Source organism: Aedes aegypti, chromosome 2, assembly GCF_002204515.2.
Source record: "Aedes aegypti strain LVP_AGWG chromosome 2, AaegL5.0 Primary Assembly, whole genome shotgun sequence".
In the NCBI taxonomy this organism is placed as follows: domain Eukaryota; kingdom Metazoa; phylum Arthropoda; class Insecta; order Diptera; family Culicidae; genus Aedes; species Aedes aegypti.
Genome location: NC_035108.1, coordinates 398,830,019 through 398,855,404, shown reverse-complemented (window position 1 = coordinate 398,855,404; position 25,386 = coordinate 398,830,019). Strand labels below are relative to the sequence as shown.

At 35.9% G+C, this 25,386-nt stretch overlaps 1 protein-coding gene across 5 annotated transcripts in view; it reads right to left on the bottom strand.

Moving 5' to 3' along the window:
* LOC5568617 (endothelial lipase) overlaps window positions 1–18,439 on the bottom strand; it is a 39,166-nt gene extending 20,727 nt beyond the window's left edge. Inside the window, exons 1-2 of one of the 5 annotated variants that reach the window (XM_001652399.2) lie at window positions 18,133–18,439; window positions 17,419–17,492 (exon numbers count right to left, since the gene is read on the bottom strand). In XM_001652399.2, coding sequence (XP_001652449.1) covers window positions 17,419–17,473 — 55 coding nt within the window. In that variant the 5' untranslated portion in view covers window positions 17,474–17,492; window positions 18,133–18,439. Of the gene's footprint in view, window positions 1–9,090; window positions 9,194–17,418; window positions 17,493–18,132 lie in introns of those variants that run through there. The other 4 variants (XM_011494738.2, XM_021847059.1, XM_021847060.1 and 1 more) reach the window with 4 other exon arrangements.
* Between the last annotated feature and the right edge of the window lie 6,947 nt (window positions 18,440–25,386).

Genomic DNA, 25,386 nt, shown 5'->3' with positions numbered 1-25,386 from the left:
ATCACAAACAAAATAATAACAAATTCCATCAGAACTAATTTAGATATTTTAAGACTTTCACGGAAAGCTCAAAATTTTAAACGATAGCTAAATCTGCTATCATATCGATATATTGTTATTAATGTGTTGTTTGGAATAACAACGGAATTTTGAAATCACAACTCATTTTGTTGTCAATACGACATAGCAGGTGCCACCGCTCTCCCTATCATAATCAAGATTATAACCTACTTTACAATATTTTATATATGGTTCATCCAGGGCCATATTTACAAATGGGCCCTCACATTCAGAAAATTGGGTCAGAAGGGTCAGAACATTGGGGGAGCCTTTTTCAGAAATATTTCTCGGCTGTGCCACATGCTTGTCTGTTGTCTAGTAGGGGGGCTGGGGGCAAGAAGGACACCTTAAGATATATAGGTTCAAATCATGGTTGATTAGCACAATTTTTGAAGATTATTCCAGTGTAGGGGCAACCTCACCTCTTGTTCTAAATGATGTTATCGATAGATTTCAAAAATATAAGAATTACATGATGATTTGAGATTTTTGAAAATGTCCCTTCTTATGAGGTTTTTGAACGAGGCACGGGGCAAGAGTGCCACTCGTATGGGGCAAGAAAACCACCAGAGCAAAATGCTACAAATTTTGTATATTATTATTTTCCCACCTAGACGATACATTCTAGAGTAAGTAAAGATAAAAACTGAGGGATAAAAGTTGACTTATAGTTAAGAAGTAATTTTACGAAATTAATTTAGTTCTCATTTTTTTTTGACTGTAACAATAATAGTTAAACATTTCAGAAACCATTTTGAATGTCCAAGATGGTTTATTTTGAATTAATTTAGTAGGAAGCATCGATTTAATGCAATATTAAACAAGAAAAATAAAAGTTCATGTGATTTTATATGAGAATATTGCGGTGTCCCTCTTGCCCCATAAGACATACTGTTTTTATATATGTAAAACTTAATGTCAAAAGAACTTTTTAGAAAAAAAAACCTCACAGCTATATTAAACAATTGAAAATCATCAATACTGTGCGGAAAAACAAATATGTTTTGTTTTTATTGGGAGTCAAACCTTATTTTCAAGTCTTACATTCTTATAATATTTCGCATTTTTTGCGTTGATGAGTTAAATACATTTTTCTAATTTTTTGTACTAAACATTTTTAACTGTAATATTTACACAACCCTCAATTAGTACTCAATTTATTCTTATCGTGCGTTAAACATTAAAAAATTGATTTGAACTACGTGAAATTAGAGGTGGCACTCTTGCCCCGGGTGTCCTTCTTGCCCCATGTCCCCCTATTAAGTTACAGTCTGTGCAGGTAAATGGCTGTCTTTCGTCTCCTGCAGGGCCCTGATGAAAATCCTGAGTACGCCCATGACTACACGTCCACCAGTGCGATTGACCGAAGTCCCAACTCTATGCCCAACAGACGGCGAGCGCGGACCAAAAGAACGACCTTGTGGGGACTGAAATTGGTTGTGAGAATGCAAGTCGTGTTGCCACCAACCCCCAAGAATGCTGTTTACCTGCGCATAGTGAATATGCGTCAAATTGAAACGTTATCGGAAAAGCTGCCAGTAGCCGAGTCGTTTCTTGGTCGTAAAACAACGGAACCGGTATACGATCGCCGCAGCCATTTGACTGGATGGAAAAAACTGAAGGCGCAGGCAGCTCGGCTATTAGAAAATCAGTTGGCAGCGGCGATTGTATGTATAGCATGCTGCACGATTTGTTCTTCTAGTTGAAAGTGAAAAAATGTTAATCGTACACCAGTTGGGCACTTTGTCGGCTTCAGCAGAACGTAACAATGGAGGTTTCTTCCTTTAATCCACCCGTGACCATGAAAATCGAGTTCAAGTTTAACATTTTAATATAATGTTCTTGACATTGAGGTTGCTACTTTCAGAACAGTTTTTCATTAGCTTACATGAAACGCAGCCACGCGTTACTATTGTTGTAGGAAGTATCGGCCCATTAAACTAGACTTTTATTTCGTATGTGGGTGAATCAGAATTTCTTATCATTGTTATTTTTCCGCAGATCGGCCGATTGTGGTATGATGTCTTGAAATACAAATGGTGAGTTAGAACGTGAAGCAAGGATAAAATGCTTTGAGATCAGCAGTATTTATGCATTTGAATCAAATATAAATTTCGTAAAGTTTTTGAAGTACCGTAAAACGGGGTAACTTTGATAGGTTTTCGAAGAACACTTGAATATTTATGCATTCTGTTTCAAAGATTTTTAATTTTTGTTTTTAAAACAAGTACTGCCATCCTAGCTATCGATAGCAGTTGATAGATTGCCGAAAGTTTTATTTTGAATTGATGTATAATTTTTCATATTATTGAGAGTCGGTTTTCTGTTCTGGGGTAACTTTGATGATGGAGCATAAATCAAGCAAAATTGAATGAATTACGAACATTTATAGGGCATTGCATGCACTGAAAATAATCCTCACTTTCGATCCTAATTCTTTTCAACGTGGATCTGTCGTGTCGAATTAGAAGGTGTAAAACTTGTGATTCTGTTAAAGATTGACTTTGATTCAATAGCAAAGAATTTTACACATGATTTGATCTTGTTTTACAATGGCGATATCCATCACTAGTAGAACTAGTTTGCCTATCATGACAAGGATTCATATTCGCACGTGACATGTTAAGTAACATGCTATTTTTGGAGAAATCGGGTGCCCGTGATGGGTGCCTGGAATCGGAAAATCACGCAATCGCTAATAAATCCTACAGCAAAGTTTTCGATAATTTATAAATTAACGTGTTTTACGTTTGAATTTGGATTGCCGATAGCGACTGGCTTTACACCACCGTTTGATGTGTTTTACAATTAGAGAAAATTCACGTGTGAAACACGTTGATCGAGCTAGTAGAATGTTTTCAGTGTACCTCTAGGCGTTTATGGAAATTTCTGACTTAGATTACAAAAATGGTCCCAGTTTGTAAAAACGATTCTTGCTAAGAGATTTAAGACCATATTCAAGTTTTATTATAACTAGACTGTCAAATATAAGTGACGCGATATTCAAAACTACATCAAATAGTGATTGTAGAACAGGTTGTTCATAATCGTTTCGAAATTGCTAAAGTTGCATCAATTTCAATATTCGTATATTAAGTCTCAAATGGTCTCGATTCAAAAGAAAATAGCTCTGACAGGAAGTGTCATACTAATATTCTTTACTTTTGCATTCGTTTTGCTTGACTGATTAACAAATATTATCTTATTTCGTTTTGAATGTGGTGGGTCCCGCACTATCAAAGTTACTCGCATTGTCAAAGTTATCCCGTTTTACGGTACACTATCTACAACTGCATGTATGTAACAATTTGCATGTTTGACGATTTCGAGTTGATACGCTTTTCTTGTACTTCTTGGGCTACGTCCCCACTGAGACAGTGCCTGCTTTTCAGCTTAGTATTCCTTAGTATTATTTATAAAAAAAAAAAGCTTTCTTTAGCAGACTTGCCATTCTTGCATTCGTATATCGTGTGGCAGGAACGATGACACTCTATGCCTAGGGAAGTGAAGAAATATCCATTATGAAAAGAACCTGGACCGGCAAAGAATTGAACCCACTTCGCGAACTCATCCATGCTGGCTTTGCTTTGCAGCCACGAACGTTGCCACATGGATAAAGAAGGCCTCATGGGGATAAAGCGTCATCAAAACAAAACTTTCGGCTAAATTGATCAAATCAGTTAATTTTCTCAAGAAAACTACCAAGTTATTTTGTCACAATGTGAAATGTAATCGTATGAAGGTGCTGTATAACGTATTTACAAATTATTTCTATAATTTTATTTATGCTTTTTTTTTCGAAATTTCAGATTCTCTCCATACTGATAAAACACTCGCTTCAAGCGTCGTTGCTTTATTGCCTACTTTTGTCGAAAATTGAAAACCCTATAACTCTATTGGGTAATTTGCCCATGATTTCGGTATTCCCTATTATTAAAGTATGAGAATAGAATCCTCATTATTAATAAAAAAAATGTTTTCTCTGGATATTTTTGATGCTTGATGATGGGAGCTTATAGTATTCCCATACTGAATGAAATTAATGCTTTCAAAATTAAACGATTTCTCTCGTTGGATGAACAGTTTTCAATGAGGCATTAAGGATAGCTTATATTTTTAAGCGGTCCCTCTATCTACCGAAAAGAATTCCATAACTTTAATTTATAACATGCAGCAGGTTATCAGTTCATGATGGATGGAGTTACATGATAAACGATGAATTCTGCAGAAAATGTCTATATTTTTGAGAGAAAGCATGTACCGCAATAATAGGACAATGAAAAAAAAACAGGTATGTCTCTATCGTATTCAAAAATTAAAAATTTCAATAGTAATAATATATTCATTATATTGGTAGAAATATATCTTAGGGGGAGATCCCCCAGGTCCGGACAGCACCCAATACCGGACACCGTCGAAAAATTGAGAAATCATGGTCCAATCAAGATGGTGTAGTAGAAGAAACGGAAGCCTTCTTAATTTCTTGTTTAACGAAGAAAATTAATTTCTTGTTAAGCGAACAGTGGTCTCACATGTAAAACACTTTTCTATTTATAACATAACATAACATTATTCAATACGGTGGAAGAGGAGACGAGAGTTATGTTCAAAAATGTCAGTTTGATTTAAAAAAAAACATTTTTACTTCTCTATACTGTAGATAAAGGAGTTTCATAACTTCGCATAGCAAAATATGACAGTAATTTATAATTTGGACTGTGAAATACGATTTTAATTAACACACAACACCATAATAGGACGGATATGCTACCAAATATTTTTTGTCTAAAGCTAAGTATGCTGTTTCGCTAAAGAAAAGTAAAGAAATTCCATGACTGAATAGATCAAGAAACTTCTTACAGAGAGACCCATTTGAACTGACACTTCTCAACTGCGTCATTTGTTGGAAGAAATTTTCTACGCATCGAGTTAGACGATTACTTTTCTTGTCAACAGCACAAACCAGTCTTAAAACTCAGTTTGCTGTTGGAAATTAATTTTTTTGCCTATCTTGCGGTATTTACCACGTTTCGAAGGAATCGCTTGAGAAAGCGTTGTTATCTGATCGTACACGGAGCCACTAATCAACCCAACTTTGACTTATTTTGACTCAATATGGCTCTTCTGCGGGATAACCCATGCTTGGGTTAACTGACTTATAGCTATCATTAGGTGTTTTTCGTTTGAAAACAGCGAAAAAAACAACTCAGGGCAAAAAAATCTACCCAGCGTTAGCTTTCGAAGTCTTCGTAGTGGCTTAAAACAACTTAATGTTAAGTAAACTCTCAAGAATCCCATTTTGGCTTATTCCATTGAACTTCGATGCTGGGAGAGAGGCAAAACAATCCGACCATGGGTAAAAACTAAAAGCAGTTTACCCAAATTTGAGTATAAAAACTTATTTATTTGGGTAGTCTGATTTCTCCGTGTAGTATGCAGTCGGAAAGAAATGTCAGTTCAAACGGGAGTCGCTTTAGAAAATTTCTGCTGGATGCGTATAGCAAATCTGTCCTCCCCCTTGAGCAGATCAAAATGTTAGCCCTTGTGATACTGGACAACTTAGCCGGAGACGCTATCTTTCTAAACGGTCAGGCTACTGAGCTATCCGCCAAACAAAAATTCTCCGCTAAACAAAAATAGCGACGCCTTGTGGCGTAATTCCTTATCAAAATAAACACCGCATGTTAGTCCTTTAGCTGCTCAACAACTCTTCCGAGGATACCAACCTTTCAAAACATCAGGTTCTACAGATATCACATATTACTTATTTTGCATTCCTATCCTTCATGGTTCATATAGTGCAAGTTAGAAAAAGTGTCCCTACCGGCCAAATTCTCAACTAAAAGGATGATGTTCAACTCCTAAAGGTAGATCGTACTGAGTTCTGAAACTCCGCCGAAGACAGTACTGAGCTATCTGAAATTCCATATGCCCTGGGTCTCCTATAACGCGGAATCCTATAACGCCGCCCAACCATGTGTCTAATAGGAGACCTGACTGTATTACTTAAATAAAGCACTCCTCATAACTTAACTTCAGTCGATGTAAATTAAGCTATAGCATTGCTTTTGAATATATATTTCGTTCATGTTTGTTTCATTGTTTTGATCGAGATGTTACAATTATGTTCTTTCTGTCAATCGAAAAACATATTAAGCATATTTCTCTTTGACATCACAGTTTCTTTTCGAAGATGGATGCAGAAACTTAGAGCAAAACAAAACCTGTAGCGAACAATTAAGTAAATTGGTAGTTATTGCAAGCGGAGGAGAGAAATGATTGATAATATACATGAAAATAGTGCGCAAAGTTCGTCAGATAATATTTTTTAAATGGGGACTAGCATTTCTTCTCAACGACGATATTTGACATTTTCAATGGATTAAGCAGCATTTATATTTGTTGTTTTGAACACGTACTCAATACATATTTAAAACATCATTCAAACACAAAACTGCTTCTATCTTTCCGAAGAAATGTCAGATTACAGCACCGATCTGAAAAGTTAATAACTGTAGAACTTTCATTGCAAGCAATTTACATATAGCTGCTGAATTACAATTTTCAGTACGGAAAGTCAGGAATGTGTTCGACCCAACTTAAAAGTTTGATGTTTTTAGAATACTACATTCTATTGAATCAACACATATCAACCAATTGAATTTTTGAGGTATCTAATCCAATAGCCATTACAAAGACTTTTTTATCTAGCCTGTAGGCATCTGATTGAATCCACCATGTTTCTCGCTTGTTCCTTCGAAGAAAAATTTTACACAATCAGATAAATTGCGCTGAATACAAGAAAGTTGCAATTGCGCATCTTTTAAATGGCGCTTCAATAAACAACGGGTACAACACTCAGTAACACCAGAAATCTAACACGTCACATAAATAAAAATATATACCATACATGCACAAATATTACTTTATATTTTGAAACTCGTAACCTGATGAAACAAAAATCTCAGCTGAATTTCATGCAGCAGGATATTTGATTTAAAACTTTCATCGTCTGCGCTTTTTCGGTTATAAAGGTGTATGAAATTTAGTATTGTACAATCGAACCAAAATAGCGGTGATGTATGAAAGGTGTATTTTAACCACATTTATTACAAAATGTGTTACTTGAGAACATCCTACTGTGTATTATAGAAACTTGCTTGTAAACTATCGGTATATCTACAATAACGGAGACTTTTAGCGAATTGCAGGTGAGTTGGTTTATAGTTTTTTTTAGCGATTCTTAATAATTTCCTTTAAAGGTACCTAGCTTAGACCCCCTACACATTTAAATGATTTCACCGACCTCAGCAAAACGAATCGCCCCTAACTAAGATGTCGGTACTTTTGAACATCGAATCTCGGTACTTATATTTTCTTAAGTATACGTTAAACTAACATTTCTTCCCTTCCTCAGCGGTTGTAAAGACGTGGTCAGGTGTACAATGTGGTGCTTGTTTTATTTATTTCTATAATGTAGAAAAAAGAAGCGACACTACATATAGATTTCCCAAAACCGATAGAGCTGAGCATTGTACATGCAAAAAAAAAAATTGTTTGGTCGTAATACTATGCTATTTATAGATCTGATATTATCATCTAAATACATATGCTAGTTTGCTAAACGGTGAAATTTTCCACAATGCTCACAATATTTTCAATGATAAAAAACGATCCCTGCAATCGATGTTTATGAAACCAAATGATAATTATAAAAAAAAAACATATTTTGGGTGATGTAGTGTTTGTGTTTGAATATCGAATTACATGCTTTCAAAGTGTAACGTACAACCTCCTCTATGACTCGATTACAGTCTCCATAGCTTTCAAAAATAGAATAAATGCCTACATGTTTTCCATCGAGCATAAAAACAGCATACATCAAGGTCACAACAACTTTTCGATCTGGATTCTACAAAGTCCCCTCGAAAGCCTATAACTCACTTGAGCTAAACACGTTCGTCGTCGAATCAGCAGAGCAGAAAAATGCATCGCTGCAAAATGCACCGCATTTCGCAATCAACTCGTCAACCCGCGCAAACATTACTGGCATACTTTATGATGTGGACTTAACAGTCGTTTATGTCCAAGTATATAAAAATGTGAATATGTAGTTGTAGTATTGATCAATAAATTTATCCATTCAAACGCTAAGTAACAACTAGATACGAAATTGGATATCAAAAGGGCTTAATCCCTTTTCAAAAAATAGGCGAGACTTCCTCCGGCAACTTAAGACTTTCAAACGGATTCACGCGCCCATTCGCATGCCCTTTTTATCCGATCAATCAAAGAGCTATAGCTAGAACGTTCCTAACGAACAAGTTCTAATAGGTCTGCATGCCGAAGCCCTTGGTACAGCAGCACTAACCACCAGATTGAGGTGTAGATAGATCAAAACATGGTTTGTGACCATCAATTTTATAGTCGTCTGGTAGCGGGTACCTAACTATTAGCTTGCGGTGCAGCGGTTGAGGTACATTGAGGCGTGTGTCGATGAAGCCGAGAAACCTTCACAATTACCAGTAATGTGGCCTGTGCAGATTGATTCATAGCTTCGATCAGATCCGTCATTATGAGGTTGTAGCGTCAAGGACATAAATGATTTAGGTATTTAGGTGGCGTTTTCTACAACATTTCAAAGGACTTAATTGTGGCTCGTTATCAGTTTTGATATAGTTAAGCCTACCTACACACTTGAATGACACCTGCTATCTACCATAGTGGTTGACAAATGAATTGCAGAAGAACATGACGAAACGACGCCAAAATAGCTCCTAATCGGCCATCGGTCAACACATATCGCGAATAAATACAAACATAGGCTATTTCTCACGGTTGTCTTATGTCTCCGAAATTACACCACTTTACAAACTTATTGCACACAGTGCAAACAGAGAGCAAATGCGTTCAAATTCGACCGAGAGAGCTTCAGCAAATTCGTCTAATTCTAACACTTTGCCTAGTTCAGTGAAGCAAAGGCCCATTTAGTGATTTCGCATGCGACTAAACGAGTTCCGAACACGCCACCTTATCCAAATTGGCACACGCACGTTGTCACTCAGATGCTGAACACTAATCGACGCGAACTGGAAGACCCGATCGGTACAACGTGATCCGGATAACTAAACTGAATGGTCGACGCGCTCAATTCATCTCTCAGCTCGTGTTCAAGGTATGTTCACCGTCGAGCCACCCACACTAACCAAACGCGACCATCACACAGTGGCGCGTCTCCATTAAATGTTCGGAGAAAACCTCAAAAGTATTCACAGTTGATTGAATTTTGTTTTGACCTTTGGCGATACACAAAGTTACCTTAAAAGAAAATAACGAACTTTTCAAATTTCATATATTCGGTGTTTTCTGCCCAATGATATTTTTGCTAATTTGGGTAATATAAATGTAATATAAATGAATTACAAAAAATATACGAAAGCTGAACGCCAAGTACCGTAAAACGGAGTATCCTTGATAATGCGAGTAACTTAGATAGTGCAGTTCCCACAACACGCTAAATGAAATAACACAATAGGTATCAGTTAATCAGTTAAACAAAACGAATGCAAATGCAAGGAATATTTGTATGACACTTCATGACAGAGTTATTTTCGTTGGAATCGAGAATATTTGAGGCTTTATATTCGGAATTAAAAATTGATTAGACTCTAGTATTTTTGAAACGCTTTAATGAAGGTTTAAAGTTCCCCAAGCCTACCCAAGTAACATTTTCAGCTGAATAATAGTTTATTCAGCTTAAATATACTCAATTCAGCTGACTAAGTTGTAACTCAGCAACTAATGTTAACAACCAGAGTATATCTCAAAAGTTTAGTGCAAGTTTTTCATTGAAATCACAGGCAGTTTTGAGATCTAAAATGTTCGAGCTTTTGTCCAACCATGCACCACTGTGCGTCGTCATCGCGTAGTCATTTGAGCAAAACCATTTCAACAAGCTTCATCCGCAGTTATTCAGTGGTGATGGTGCAGGTTTTCAGTGGGCAGTAAGTTCGCGAAATGCCGTCGTAGTAGATATTCAAACGCAGCTAGTATGGGGTTCTACGCTGAAGACGATGAACACCTGCCGATGATGTATGCAAACAGAAATGTTTTCAAAATTGAGCTGTTACTGTATGCTGGTTAATTTACATTTCGCATACCGTTAAAGTGTTCATGGAGGTGTTGGTTGACTATCTCATGCACAGTAGGTTTTAGACAAACGCATGTGGCTTTATGAATCGAGTGCCAAAAAAGCCTATGCTCTTCTGATATACATGGGAGCAGCAGATCAGGGATTGGAACATATGCGGAAAATGAATCGTTTGTTTACATGAGAATCAAGTAACGTAGATTGAAAACTGATATCTTGAGTCCAGTAGAATCAGAAAGTGTAATGAAAATCCTCGATTCGTTTTTCAGCTCTATAACATAGATAATAGCACATTTCATAGTTGCTACTTCGTGATTGAACAGATCAATCTGAATTATACACTGATCCCATGAAGAAGGGCTTGAAATTTGCTAACCATTTTTGGTGTACATAATCAAAAAACCAGATTTTTTTAAATAAAATCGATAACCTTACGATCATCGGGGAACGGAAGGAATGCTAGCCAAGCAACCTTTAAAATGCCAGCAGTTCGTTTCTGCTAAGAACCGAGAAAACTTCTGCATCACCATAGTTGTCATAGAAAGAACTTTTTTTTTGTGAGATAATCTAAAGATCTGTGAGACAACATAGGTTAGATACACGACACGTTGTTGAACATTCACTAGTGACCCAGAGGAGCGTGCACATTCGAAACCCAGGGGTGGGTAAAACATTAGCAAAAACTTTAATGTCCATGAAAGTCAAGAAATTTTTTCAACCTTATGGAATCCAGTACTGAAAGTAGCTTTTTTTTTAAAGCGGTCATTACATGACTGAGAAAGCTTCTAGATCAGGGTTTCTCAACCGGTGGTCCGTGGACCCCTAGGGGACTGTGACGAGCTCTCAGGGGGTCCGCGAAGCCATTGAGTATGAGTGTCCTTTCTTTTGATTAATGGATAAATGTGAAGAATCTGTTCCTTATATTTTATTAACCAGTTGTAAATTTTGCGTTTTAAAAATATGTATAAGCCGCAACCTTTTTTGATTATTTTGACTGTGATAATACTGGGAGATTTTCTTCAATGTCATTCTATCGGTTTCATATTGTAAGCTAGAGATAATTACTTAACGTTCTAATTCAAATCAATGTGATCTTGAAAACAGTTTTATTCTTGGCAGATTTTGCCAGCTTTCTGGCAAAATCCTACAACAATTTCTCAGAACTTTGGAGGTTATTGGAAAGATTGAACCAAGCAAGATTTTTCACCGCATTTACAAAAACCATTCGCGGAAGCCTTATGAATCTACCATTAAGTTTTGAAGTAAAATTTTCGATCGATATTTGTCGCAGTAATCTTCGGTAGATTTCTGCAAAGATTCCTAACGGATATCTGACAAAGCTTTCGAAGATTTCCTGGCGAAATTTTTGACAATTTTTCCCCACAGCAGAGAATCGGTTTCATAGAAGGCCATAAGCAAGTTTCTTAAAATTTTCAATGCAGGGCATCCAGAGCTGATGATTTCTGATTATATCTTCAATTGACTCCTGGGAATACTTTTGTCGATAAGCATGTGGGATTTGGAATGTTGAGGAATGTATTTTATTCTTTGCACTTTAGTTTCACGTCGGCATGATATTTTGAAAGCTATTGAGCTCATATTTGGGCGAAAATGCGTTTTTTTTTTGTTCAAACAAAGAATAAAATAATATGTTAATCGGTCCACAGTCCTGGAAGTCTCTCTTCTGAGCCGTCTACATCCTGTATTCATAGTACAGAAAATACCTTAGAAAGAAGTAAAAGGTATCAAAATCATATGATAGAATAAAGAATACCGCTTGAGATAGGCGTAACAGTTTTGAAAAAAAAAACACTTTAATTGCAAAGTTTTGGTCGAAAAAAAAATCACACATCTCAAAGTGAATCGTTGTTGTCTCAAGTTGTTCTTTACTATGAAACCGGACATAACTGCGATTTACAGCAGAGTTTCAGTGAAGGATGAAGGTTCCAGAAAGGGTTATCCTACTTGCGCTGCATTATTTTTTGTTGGATTGTGTTAACATTGTTAATGGAGGTTCCTTGTCATACTCTTGAAAAAATGCTAGTAGCTGGAAATCTACATTCCTGGCTCAATTATTAGTGGGCTCCTCCTTAGGAACAAAGCAGAATTATTGCATTTAGTTGATTTCCAAAACATTCATCTTTGGGGGTCCGCGAGACGTTTGCAAAGCTTCAAAGGGGGCCGCAACACCGAAAAGGTTGAGAACCACTGTTCTAGATCATAAACTCAAAATTGGTCAAAATTCACTTAGAGAGATTTATTAAAAAAAAGAACAACCTAATGTAGAAGAAAAATAGAGCACTTATGTTGTTCCATAAATCATTTATTTATTTCTTATATCCTAAAATGAATGAATAGTCAAAATGCTGTGAATCTGTCTTGTTTAATTTCTTTGAACTCTTCGAAGAATTGCGAAATAATCTCTATGTAGCTTACCAGAATAATTTCATAATTCTTAGACTACCGTGTTAAAAGTACATAGTCATTGAGAAAATGGACTGATAAATTTACATAAACACCTATATTCAAAAAAAAAAAAATACAAAAAAATGGAACATTTTAAAATTTTAATGAAATTTCTAAAATTTGCTTTTTACTTCAATACCTTTCCGCGAAAATTATAAAGATGACCAGAATACGGTTTTTTTTTATTCCACTTATCTATTGTAGAACAGATACGTTTTTTTTTCGCAGAACAAATCGTGACTTGTTGTAAACTTTCTTATAAGAAGCTCAGGATTCTTGGTAAATAGTTCTGCGTGCAGAAACTCCTATAAATATTTTGCTGAAATTTCTTCAACTATTCTGAAAGATGTTTTTAGAAATTTTTCATTAAACCCATATTATGAATCATGCCACGATATATCTGAAAAAATGGCCCTATAATATCCCAGGAATTCTTCCAGAAATTCCTAAGACAATTCAGCCAAAAACTCCTACAGAGTGTACTTTGGGAGTTCTGTAGGAATCACTCGAAAAATCGCCAACATATTCTTCTTAGAACACATTGGAAGCTCAACAACACCGTGCTGTGTTTAATAAGCGAGCTTTGTTCAAGATGCGTGTACTCAACCACGATGCGTCAGGTCTTGGGTTCATCCATGAGTTGTTTCTACGATTTCCAGGGATCTGCTGAAAGTTCTACATGGATATTCCACTAATTAGTCAAGAAATATTTCCAGGAGTGCTCACTTCAATTTATCAAAGGACATTTACAGAGTTGGCAGTTGAAATTCTGTAGGAATAATGTCACTTCTTGTTGAATTATGGATAGGGCAATCCTTTGCCTGTCCTACTCAGATATTCGCGTACGTAGGACACCCGCTTCCCGCGCTACTGGATCAGATAATCGACAACACTTGATTAGGGATTTCAAAATTAATTCTCGTTTGATGCCGAACCACGATCGAAACAAGGAATACGAATGTTTTCTGTATCGTTCTACGCTACGCGTTACTAGGTTAGGTCTACCGAACATAAACCAAGCATTGCTCTTTTCCCGTTTTTTTTCAACCAAAATAATACACTGTACATTGGTCCAGACATCCTCAATGTTTTGATTTTCAATATATACAAAGAATTTTTTGATCGTTTATTTATATTTATAAACAGGTTGCCAATATCAACATGCCAGAGTATTGGACATCGAAACATGTATTTAATTTATAACAATGATCATAATTATGCTAAAAATGCAGATATTTTTCATTTGATTTTATGCAATTTTATATTGGTAAGTTAACCCGTATAGGCCTGAGTGAAAGCAAAAATTCTAAAACCCTCACCGCTTAATGAATTCTTAATGAATTCAAACGATTTTTTGTCAGTATACTGGCACATATATCTAGCTTCTAGAAGGGGACAGAGGAACGCGGAAATATTCCTGTGGTCAGAGTTATTCCGGTGGACCCAGTGGTCGGGTGAGAAGGATACTGTGCGTTTGTGCCCCTGGAGGTAGGCAAATTTCAAGTCACACATAATATCCGGAATCTGTCATAATGTGGCCACTACATGACGGAATTTTAAGAATATTGCATCAGTGTAAACCTTTTGAGAAACGATTTATTTGGATAACTATGAGTTTTGCATTTGATTAATCCTACAAAAAGCCATTTTCGAGTCCCGGGACGCTTCAAACTTACAGTAAAGTGGCCAATTTGTATCTGAACATCTGTGTCAAGCTTATAGGAACGCATTTTAGTGCGCAATTATGTTTGATTTCTACTTTTCAAGAATTGAAACGGATTAGTATCCAACAAATCTATAGCCGGTTCCTCCTGGCATTACGTCCGAATGGCCACATCCGGTACATTTTAAACGGTGCAAAACTCTTCATTTATAATGAACTGACAAAAAATCATTTGAATCCGTTAAAAATTCTCTGAGCGGTGAGGGTTTCAGTATTTTTGCTTTCACTCAGGCCTATACGGGTTAAACAATTTGTTAAAATTTATAATTTTTATACAGTGCAATACACAAAATGTTAACAATATTCTGACTGCAGTTCTTAAAAGTACTATTAAACCCCGTTTTGGGTTTTGACTTTTCTTTCTATCTTCAACTCGATACTAGCTTTTTTTTTATTTGCCAGCTTACATTTATTACGTAACGATTAAATTGACAGTTTAATGTTCCTTATTCATTTGGTCGTCGAAAGACATTTGGTCAAATGACGTACACCAAAAATGCAATAAAACTACTGTATTTCGATAAATAACCCTTTCGGGACGGACCATATTTGAGTGATTATTTCAAAATTTACCTTATAAACTCATCATCTCGTAGAATATCCCTCATTAAGATTCCAACTACACCCCTGTTCATTCTCAAAACATCAAAAAACATTGTCCTAACATTCAGTTCATAAAGCTACCTTCTGAACTAAACACGTCTTTTAACACTAACCAAATTACCCCAAACAATCGACATGTATCTAGTTGACCCATCTCTTACAAGTTCTCCATTTCATTCGCCCTATTTCTGCAATACCGTTTTGATTCATATTACGGACACTTAAGACCTCAGTAAAGTATAACTCATTAGAAAACATATAAAATAAATCATTATGTGCGATTCCTCCGTGCTATAGAGCCTTCAAAATAATTAACTTTCGAATGGTGGGAGAAGATTTGGAATCCACTACATGAGTTATTTTAAATAAATAGAAATGTGTGGACTTTCCATGATTTTTATTCCGGACGCTTCCTCACTTTTGCCTCATATTCCGGACACTTTGATTCAAATTACGGACAGCTCATGAAAATCATAAATAGATAAGTCCAATCATTAACTGAAATCGGCAAACCACTGAAGAGGCGTGTAAGGCAGTTGAGCATTTTCATAGATTTCTATGGATAATGTTGACTAAAACGTGCCTCGAAAATGAGAACTTTTGAACGGCAAAAATTGAAACATTTCATGTGAAATGTTTCCCATACAAAGTTGAGTGTCCGGAATAAAAAGCTGTCCGCAATATGAATCAAAACGGTAAAAGCTCAAAGAAAATTACTTTTTTATTATATCACGCTTTGGAATACCACGCCAAAATTTTTTGGATCCGTGATAAAATCAATAAATTACTGTATATCACGCTTTGGAATACCATGCCTAAATTTTTTGGATCCGTGATAAAATCAATAAATTACTGTATATCCGTAACTTCAATATCGAGTTATGAAGAGCTGACTGTGTTAGTTTTCCTAAGAAGTTTTTCTTGGCTGATATTCTATAATGGATGGTCCCATGAACATCGAGTTGTGGAGAATTTACTGTACTCTTAAGAAAAATGTTTTTTTTAGCAATTTTTCCCTTCAGTCAAGTTGTATTGGAACCAAAAAACGATCCAATATTCAAAGGAATATGTTGTTTTGTTCTATGAAATATGTTGTTGAAACATCAACTTAACATACTAAGAAAGCTTGAAAACTGCAGAACTTTTCAGTATACTCATTGGATTCTATTGTCACTTACAATTCATTGGTCTTGGACTCCTCATTTATCATGTATTGCCCATCATCAAAAGGCAGTGCTTCTGATAGGTGAGGAATACGATAAATTCCCACTAGCTACATTCGATTTGCGCTTTCCTTCTATAGAAAGGCATTACGGAGACGATACAAAGCAATAGAACGCACGGTGACTTGCTTTATCATGTCTACCGTTGCTCTGTACTGTATCTACTAACAATGTACAATAGTGAATGGGCTTCGTGTACTGATTGAACATTGTATTAGTTTAATTTTTCAACAGTTACAGTTTTTTTAGAATTAATTGAGTACTTCACTAAGGTCCAACATTTGCCTATTATCAACTAACGGTGGTTTTACTGTAAGATCGTGTAGAGAGCAACGATGCATCGATTTGTTTTTCAAATTGAGTCTATACCAATACAATTAGAATACCAGATAATGATGTTTCCATTCTTAATTGGTTCGTCATTTTCTACAGGACTGGCTTATGAAGCTCAATGAGCTCTAATCAAAATGATTACGATGCATGTATCTCAGAACCTGCTATACATAAAACAAACACAATGTTTTCATCCCACCAATAAAGCAATCATCGGACACAATTAAATCTACTTTCATCACCACAAGCTTAGGGGGATTAGGGGCATAATGAACATACGGGGCGAAATGGACACCCTCTCAATATCTGATAATACACATATTTCATCAAAAGTTCATTCACTGCATGAAATCTGTAATGCATTTGAAATGCTTGACGGTAAAAAAAATTATTTTTTGCTTCAATTGTTCTTTAAAATTTGACTTAAAATTTTTCTCAGTTTCAAATTGGCATATAAGCAAGACCGTGGAAGAATCTAATTTTTGAGCAAAGTAACGCACCCAGAAAGGTTCTTTTTAGCTATTATGATTGAGGGAGAGTCCTTTTGCATATCGGAATGATTGACAGTCATTGAATATGTTGGAATAACTAAATTTCATACAGGTGTTCATTTCGCCCCGATACCTTTTTACCAGCCTTGTTTTCGACCGAATTTTCTATCTCGCTTTTCTGGCATATGATTTGATTTTTATCACTATGAATGAATGTGGCACGTCGTACTAACATCAAACTTGAAAACTAGCCGGGGGTAAATTAAAAACATTGCCATTTAAGGGTCTTAAAACGAACATTTGCTTAACGTGTCCATTATGCCCCTAATTCCCCTACATAACAAACAAGGCTCAACATATTTCACGAACCTAAGGCCAAAACTAGCGTCGATGTAACGACGACTATTTTCTTGGTGACTCCCATCGGGTCCGATGTTATTTAGCTTTTTTTTTGCGAAGAGGCGCCCCGGTCAACCAGTCAGTTATTTTCGATAGCGATCGATATAGATTCGTTTTGAACCAGGGGGCCGATATGATGGCCATATTTTGTTGCCTCTTATCGAACGCAAGCAGCGCTCACCAATACTATTACGCTATAAGCAATGCAGCTGGTGCGAATGTGGGAAAACGAACCTAGGCACACAAAATCTATGCATATTGTTCGTTATTATTGCCATAGCGTAGCTCGCGGTTTAAAATAAAAGTAAGTTGCATTTCTATCATCGTGAAAAGCACAATGAAGTGTTGTTTTCCTTCTTGTGGTGTCGATTTTCATAATCTGAAGAACAATTATAACGATGATAACATTTCGCATCATAAGTTTCCAACCAATATCGATGCGCGGGATCGATGGCTAAATGCCATTGCTAACGCGGATAAAAATTGTTAAGAAAACCGAAGACTTTCAATGCACATTCTCACATACCAGCTATGCGCAGTTTTTGTCTTGTTTGGCGCATTTTGTCCCATTTTCTCTTATACGGATGGTAAACATTCAACAAATATATGAGTGTGCGTGAAAATTGCAACTGGAGTATAAATTTATGCTCCCGATAAGAAGGCACAACAAGACCTGTCAAATACCATATTAAAAAACTATGATGCCATCCCTCTGTTTTGAACCGTTAGCGATCGCCATCGTTGGTCAAAGATCTATAAAGAATTATGAAGAGTGGTTGGTCGGGGCGAAACAGAAAAGCTCAGATCACTAAAACGAAGGAGACGCGTCCAAAGTTCGGTATCGTTCACTCTTAATTTAACCGATCACTGTATCACTACCGTACAGTTCGCGTTTTTAGCGGACCAACGAATTAGCAGACGAAACCCGAAAATTCCTCTCGTCACCATTCGTTGGTTACTCTGCCGGCGCGGCTGAATCTCAACTGAATCGGGTTAGGTCCGAATCTCGCATTTCTCGATTTGATACATCACACACTGAATCCGCATGAGCCGTTGAGCCGAAACTGTTATCACCCGAAAGGTCTGTATGTGTAGTTAGCGAAAAAAACAACAGTGATAGAGCGAAATCGTCCTCCGTTGCGGTTCGATCCAGTTCACCGTACAGGTGAATTTGAACTTGCGGCGATATATTATCGATTTACGTTATACACCGTGATATGATTGACCTAGTATACGTTATCTTAGGAAACTGATGCTAAAAATAAATCTGATCTATTTTATTCAAAAACTAATCAATGCTTTTTCAAAACTTCCTAAATGATTGTGAGCTGAACAAACTACTTGGAAAGCTCGTCGAAAGCAGTCAATTTCAATCCATTTCTAGCAATATAGTTTCGTTTCGAAGCGAAATACCCCTCCCGGCATTGCAAACTATCTAGCTACATATCTGCATATTAAATAGGGTCAGAGTGGCGATCCATGACGTCTTCATATTGTTAGTAGGGTAAGTGTTCCCTTAGTTGTGGGTGTTCCTATAGTTGCGGTAGTGCCGTTTACACTGATTTTATTACATAAACCACAGAACCGATATTGCCAATCGACGTATTGGCTTGTTGATACACGGAATAGTTGAAAAGAACGTTCAAATTGCTTTAAAATTGATGAAATAGCACTAAAATTGCTTAAAGTTTTCTTGCTTGTACCAATAGTTGCGGTAAAGTGTTCCTATAGTGGAGGGTCCCATAAGAAAACAACGGATACCGCAACTATAGGAACACAAATTAAAAATATACCGCAACTAAAGGAACAGCTTACCAATAATGGAGGTATTGTTTTTCACTGACATGCCGTGGATTACTGCGATGAAATCATTTTTCTCATTTACTCAATGGTCGTTACTTCATGCTACCTAAGACAAGACAAGTCAGGTCAAAATACAAAAACGAAACCAATTGCCTGTCAAAAAAGACCACTTCTCATTGGTCGTTTTGGCAAAGGCCTACTTTCACATCGTTGAGTTGGATTGCAACAGGGCACTTTGTTGCTAGTCTGGCCGTGCTGCTAGTTCATAAATTAGAGTTTTGATAAAATGTTTCGAATTTTTTTTATGAAATCATTTTGTTTCAAATTCATTTATATTCGATGTTAAGTTTACCGCATGTGCTCCTGCAATGCTAAAATGAATTAAAATACTTACTTCAAAGCAATGTAATGGAAATTGTATAAATTTTCTCAAAAAGCATCGCCGTTTTGTGAATATAAACCTGATTTTTGAATAAGCTAGCATCCTCTATTGCACTGAATGAATGAAACGTGTAAGAAACAACCAAATCGTGAGCCTTGATATTTGAATTTGTTCACAAGATTTGCTTTAAAAGCATTCTGGTTGCACTGGCTTTTGTATCGTCAATTTTATCGACTGAAAAACAACGGGGCAGTCTTAGTTGAGCTGTCACGTCCTGTCCTAGCATGCTACAACATTAATATATGCATTAATTGCGCATCTTGAATTTGGGCGTTTAAATGAAGTTCAATCGTGCTCAGTACCTCAACTATTGGTACATCTACCCTAGGTAGGTATTCGTTGTCCACTAGTCTGAGCTTCTTTCCACTTGTTTGTTAGGTCGAAGGCAACATGCTCGCTGTCGTCGCCGGTTGGGAAAACTCGACTATTGCAAATACCTGTAGGGCGTCAATCTATCTTCATCTATTGTTACCTTAAGGATTGCATGGCGTGGCTAAGCATAGAATATCTAATTCATAAAATCGTGTGAATCGGCGTGAAACATTTAACAGCAAAAATGGTTGACGATTCTACACGAAGGTGTAACGAAAGGAAGTTAACATGGAGGTGATGAACCTGCATAGATAAGCAAGCAGAAGTATTTGCTGAAAATCCCATTATCAAGGCGATGTTTTTGTTCGTATACTTATATTCTTAATCCGAAAAAGGAAGCGCAACATTATCTGCTGTAGGTAAATGATACACACAACACACGTACCGTTCACAAAACCGGAATCAATAATTTGGCATTAGGGGTAGGTAGGGCATAGTGAGCACTGAGCATTCGGCTGGGACACGGTTATATGAAAATTTTAGATTCTCGCTCCAGTTCACTTTTTGGATTGCATTTAGGTCCCATAACAACTGTGCAAAATTTCAGCTCGATCGGTGAAACTATATTTTAGCGCCAGTCCTTCAAAGTTTGTATGGGATTTACTATGGGAAAATTTCCTTTGGCAAAGAAAAATCGCCAGAGGTCGCCCATTGTCCTCTATAAAAATTCTGAACACAGATCTCGATAGGTTTTTTTTTACGATGAACAACATTGTCGAGAACCGCGAAGCAATCCAATGCTTGTGAAAAAAGTTATTAAGCATAGATTAATCAGAAATTTTGCCCAATTTTGTTATTTCTTTACGTGTTAATTAACGTGGCCTTGCCAATACGTTTTCGTTGAATAACTTTTTTCACAAGTGTCGGATGGTTTCGCGGTCTTCGGCAATATTCTTCATCGTTAAAATTTCCCATAGTAAATCCCATACAAACTTTGAAGGGCTGGCGATAAAATACAGTATCACCGATCGAGCTGAAATTTTGCACAGTTGTTATGGGAGCTAAATGCAATCCAAAAAGTGAACTGGAGCAAGAATCTAAATTTTGTCCCATAACACTGAGCATATGAAGCATTTGGTCACGAATAGCAGTTAACTTAGCAATATCAATGTATTTTTCATTATACACTTTTTGAACAAAATTCAATTATGGCGTCTGTGAAGATACTAGTGTTTTTCTTTTTTCTTTTGCAACATGAAGTGAAGTGTTCAATTTCAGTTAGTGGCAGCCTTTTGGCTCTCGGAGTATTTTTTTAAATAAAATTGTTGCGTGAAGCACCCGTCCTTCATCATCACATCATTTGAAACCTGGATTTTTACACGCAGTACCAAGGGACCAAATGAAGTACTAGAAGTGGTTCCCATTTAAAACCCGACTACTATGTCTCTATCGTCTCTACATATAGATTATGAATCGAAATGAGATCCTTTTTTTGGTTGTCAAATATTTCAAAATGTCCTTAGGAAATGTTAACAACAAACTAAGCGAGTTTCTGAAGCGAAATATTTTTTAAGCCTTTATTAATATTAATGATTAACCACAAATTCATCACTCTCGGAAATATTCATAATTTTGATTAAACTCGTGAAATATTCCTAATTTTGTAACACGGTATAAACATTTTAATTTTTACCAACTTTATTGGTTGTTTTATATATTCTATTTAAGAAAACCGAATTTCACTGGTGAAACTGTTCTGTACAGAATGTATTGCAAAAATTTCAACAACAGAATATTTCTAAGCTTTCAATTAAAAATTCAGTCGACTCTCCACATCTCGATGTTCTACATCTCGATGTCTCTCCCTATGTCGATGATTCTTCTTAATATAGTACACCGTGATTAAATTAATGTCCTTTGTCTCGATCTCTCCCTATCTCGATGGTCCCGTCGATATCGAGATGTGGAAAGCGGACTGTATTATCCCAAATGTTGAATGTTTTCGTAAAGAATATCAAAGATTTATGAAAGTTCAATAATGATCCAGATTTTGACACCATGTGTATAAGACTTATAAAAACAGCGTTTCATTATCTGCCATAACGTCTAAAACATCATAAGAGCCCATTCACAAATTTCATACCGCTGGAGGGAGTGGAGGTATTCTCATGATGTTATGGCTTATACAAAAGCTGAAAAATATTAAGCATAAACATTGATGACCGTACAATTTGTAGTTGCTACTCCGTGATTGACAGGAATAATCAAAATTGCACTGGGAACCAACATAGGTAATTTGAGAGTAGCATACCATCTTCAATGTACAATTTCAAGGACTCCAAACTTAGTAATGTCAATAACGGCGCCGACCACGTCCTTACGGTCATCGGGTAAGGGAAGGAATGTTAGTTTGACGTGCATTGCTACTAGAGACCGAGATCACCGCTGCATTTCCATGTTTTTCACAAGAAGGAGTTTTGTAAGTGGGAGGGATCAAAAGCTACATGCTCAAGATTCACTTTGGTAAGTGATGCGATTCATGTAGCCTCGAATTAAATAAGTTATCTCTCGGTGCGTCGACAATTTTAGTGTCGAACTGTTCAAAGGTTATTTTTTTGTAATTGCGATAAATAAACAAAAGAATATGTACGAGTAGCTTTTTTTTAACTGAAATTCCGACACCTACAGTGACGAACCATCCATAGTTTGTTTAACAATTAAATAAATAAAACATTGCCATGATACAAATTTGATTTTGCCCCAGCATGAAACGAACTCATCAGTGGATAACCATCCTCAACTGAAGTCACAGTTTCGCCATCAACACGCTGGAAACCAGGAAAAAAATCACATATAACTCCATCGACGCAAAAAAACCAATCCACTTGCTTGGGCTTCCACTCTATACAAAAGCTGAAAAATATTATTACAAAGACTGTTACATGAGGGAGAGAGGGTGTTCAAAATGGCTAATTTTAGCGTTTTGAAATATGTGAATATGCCCAAGGGGTCATGCACAAATTACGTCACGCTCCAAGGGGGGGGAGGGGGTCAAGCTAAGTGTGACAAGCCTTACAAATTTTTCGAAGGACTCATACAAAAAAACGTGACAAAGGGGGGGAGGGGGTAAAAAAAGTCGAAATTTAGCGTGACATAATTTGTGTACCATCCCCAAGGTGAAGATTTATTAAAATCACATCTAAATTTTTGTCAACAGCACATATCTCAAGAACAAAAAAATGGTCTTAAATGAAAAATTTGATCAATTGGTTGCAAAAAGTGTTACTAATGGATTAAATTAGGGTTTATTTATAAATTTCATAACGCCAAAAAAGGTCATTTTTGACACCCACCCATCCCGTGACGCTTTTTGCATGAGCTGTAACCTTGTAAGCATTTTGAACAGGCCCATTTCAGCGCGATTGGTTGTTTTGTTCTTTAAACTTATACTCTTGAAAATTCTTTATATATCTAGATACATAGGAGATATATCTATATACATAGGAGAAGGTATCGACCGTGATTGTTTTATATTATAATAGGGTCCTAAAGCCCTGTCCTAATTTTAGTGCCAAACGCTTAAGTTTAGGCCAAAAACACATATTTACTCAATTTTCTAATGTTTTCCGTTGGTTTAAGCCCGAAAAACATTTTTTTTAAGATTTTGTCACATCCTTTGGCTTAAACTCATATTTAAACATGATATAGCCATTATTTGAGCGGGAAAAATTGCTAAAGTAGTTGCAGTAACATGTTTTTTCATGTTATTAAATAAAAACAAGATTTCATTAAAAATTTTAGGACCCAATTGGGGATTTTTTTTTATTTCCGTACGGGTTTGGGCCGAAAGGTCTCAGATTTTCATGAAACTTTTTCCACAGGCAGGGCTCATCAATATATGAATAAAAAAAATTGAGAAAAATTCAGGGTCGCCTATTTTCCCGGAAAACTCAGTTGGAATTTTTTTGTTTTCCCCTGGCACTACTTACTTTGAAAAATCATAACTCAAGAACGAAGCATCGTAGAAACAAAGTTTTTTTTATGAAAATGAAAGCAAATTTTCTCAGGAATAAAATAAAAATATTAACTGGGAGCAGTTTTCCACAAAATTTTCCACCGTTGAGAAAATTCGTAAAGAAAAGCCGGAAAAACTATGTTCCAATTAGTGGAAAACTTTCAAAAATATATTTTTGAGGAAGTAATTTCATAAGCTTTAATAGCAAAAATTTTTGAAATGTACTTTTTTTTCGTTTTTAAGTTATGGCCAATTTTGTGGAAAATGACCATATAAGCCTTTTCTTAGAAAACCCATAGGTATTTCAATCGAAACATCGGAAAAACAAAGATTTTTTATCAAAGCAATTGCAAATTTTCTAAAACATCTGAAAAAAAAGATATGGAATTGGTTTTAATGAAGTATAAGTCAGAATGGATGGTATTTTTCATGAAAAATTACACCGCTAAGAAAAACTGAAAAAAAAACTGTTTCTGCCTCAATTTTTCATTACACTGAAAAGGGATTCTTTCTTTTCTATGGAACAAATAAGATTTTTTTTTTAATTTTATTTATTCAATTATTCAGTATATAACTTATATTTTCATCTTAATACTATCTATTGTCTTTGGTTGATAACACCAGCAGATTTTCATTTCTTTGTATTGTTAAGAACAAAGCGTGCTGTATTTTCTTGGTTTTCATGTGCATCTGAGAATTCCCTAGCAAAAATGCTTCGTTCGTCTTTTGGTATAAATGAATGATTTTATTTTGTTCCAGGAATTGAAACAAGGTTAGAAAATCTTTCCTGAAGAAAATTTTCAGCCTCTGAATAGTCATTTTCAGTTGCATAGATAAATTCCCAAACTTTTTTAAATTGTTCTTTCACCTTTTGCGACACAGCCCAGTCGAAAAATTGTTTGGCGTTATCAATTTCTGCTGGTGTTCTAATACTAGCATCTCTAGCCATTCGCCTAATGTTGCCACCGATACCATCACAAGGACCTTTTCCATGTGAGGTTGGGAAAAATAATAATAATCTTATTTGTTCCATAGAAAAGAAAGAATCCCTTTTCAGTGTAATGATAAATTGAGGCAGAAACAGTTTTTTTCAGTTTTTCTTAGCGGTGTAATTTTTCATGAAAAATATCATCCATTCCGATTTATACTTCATTAAAACCAATCCCATATCTTTTTTTCAGATATTTTAGAAAATTTGCAATTGCTTTGATAAAAAATCTTTGTTTTTCCGATGCTTCGATTGAAATATGGGTTTTCAAAGAAAAGGCTTATATGGTCATTTTCCACAAAATTGGCCAAAACTCAAAAACGAAAAAAAAAGTACATTTCAAAAATTTTGCGATTAAAGCTTATGAAATTGCCTTCT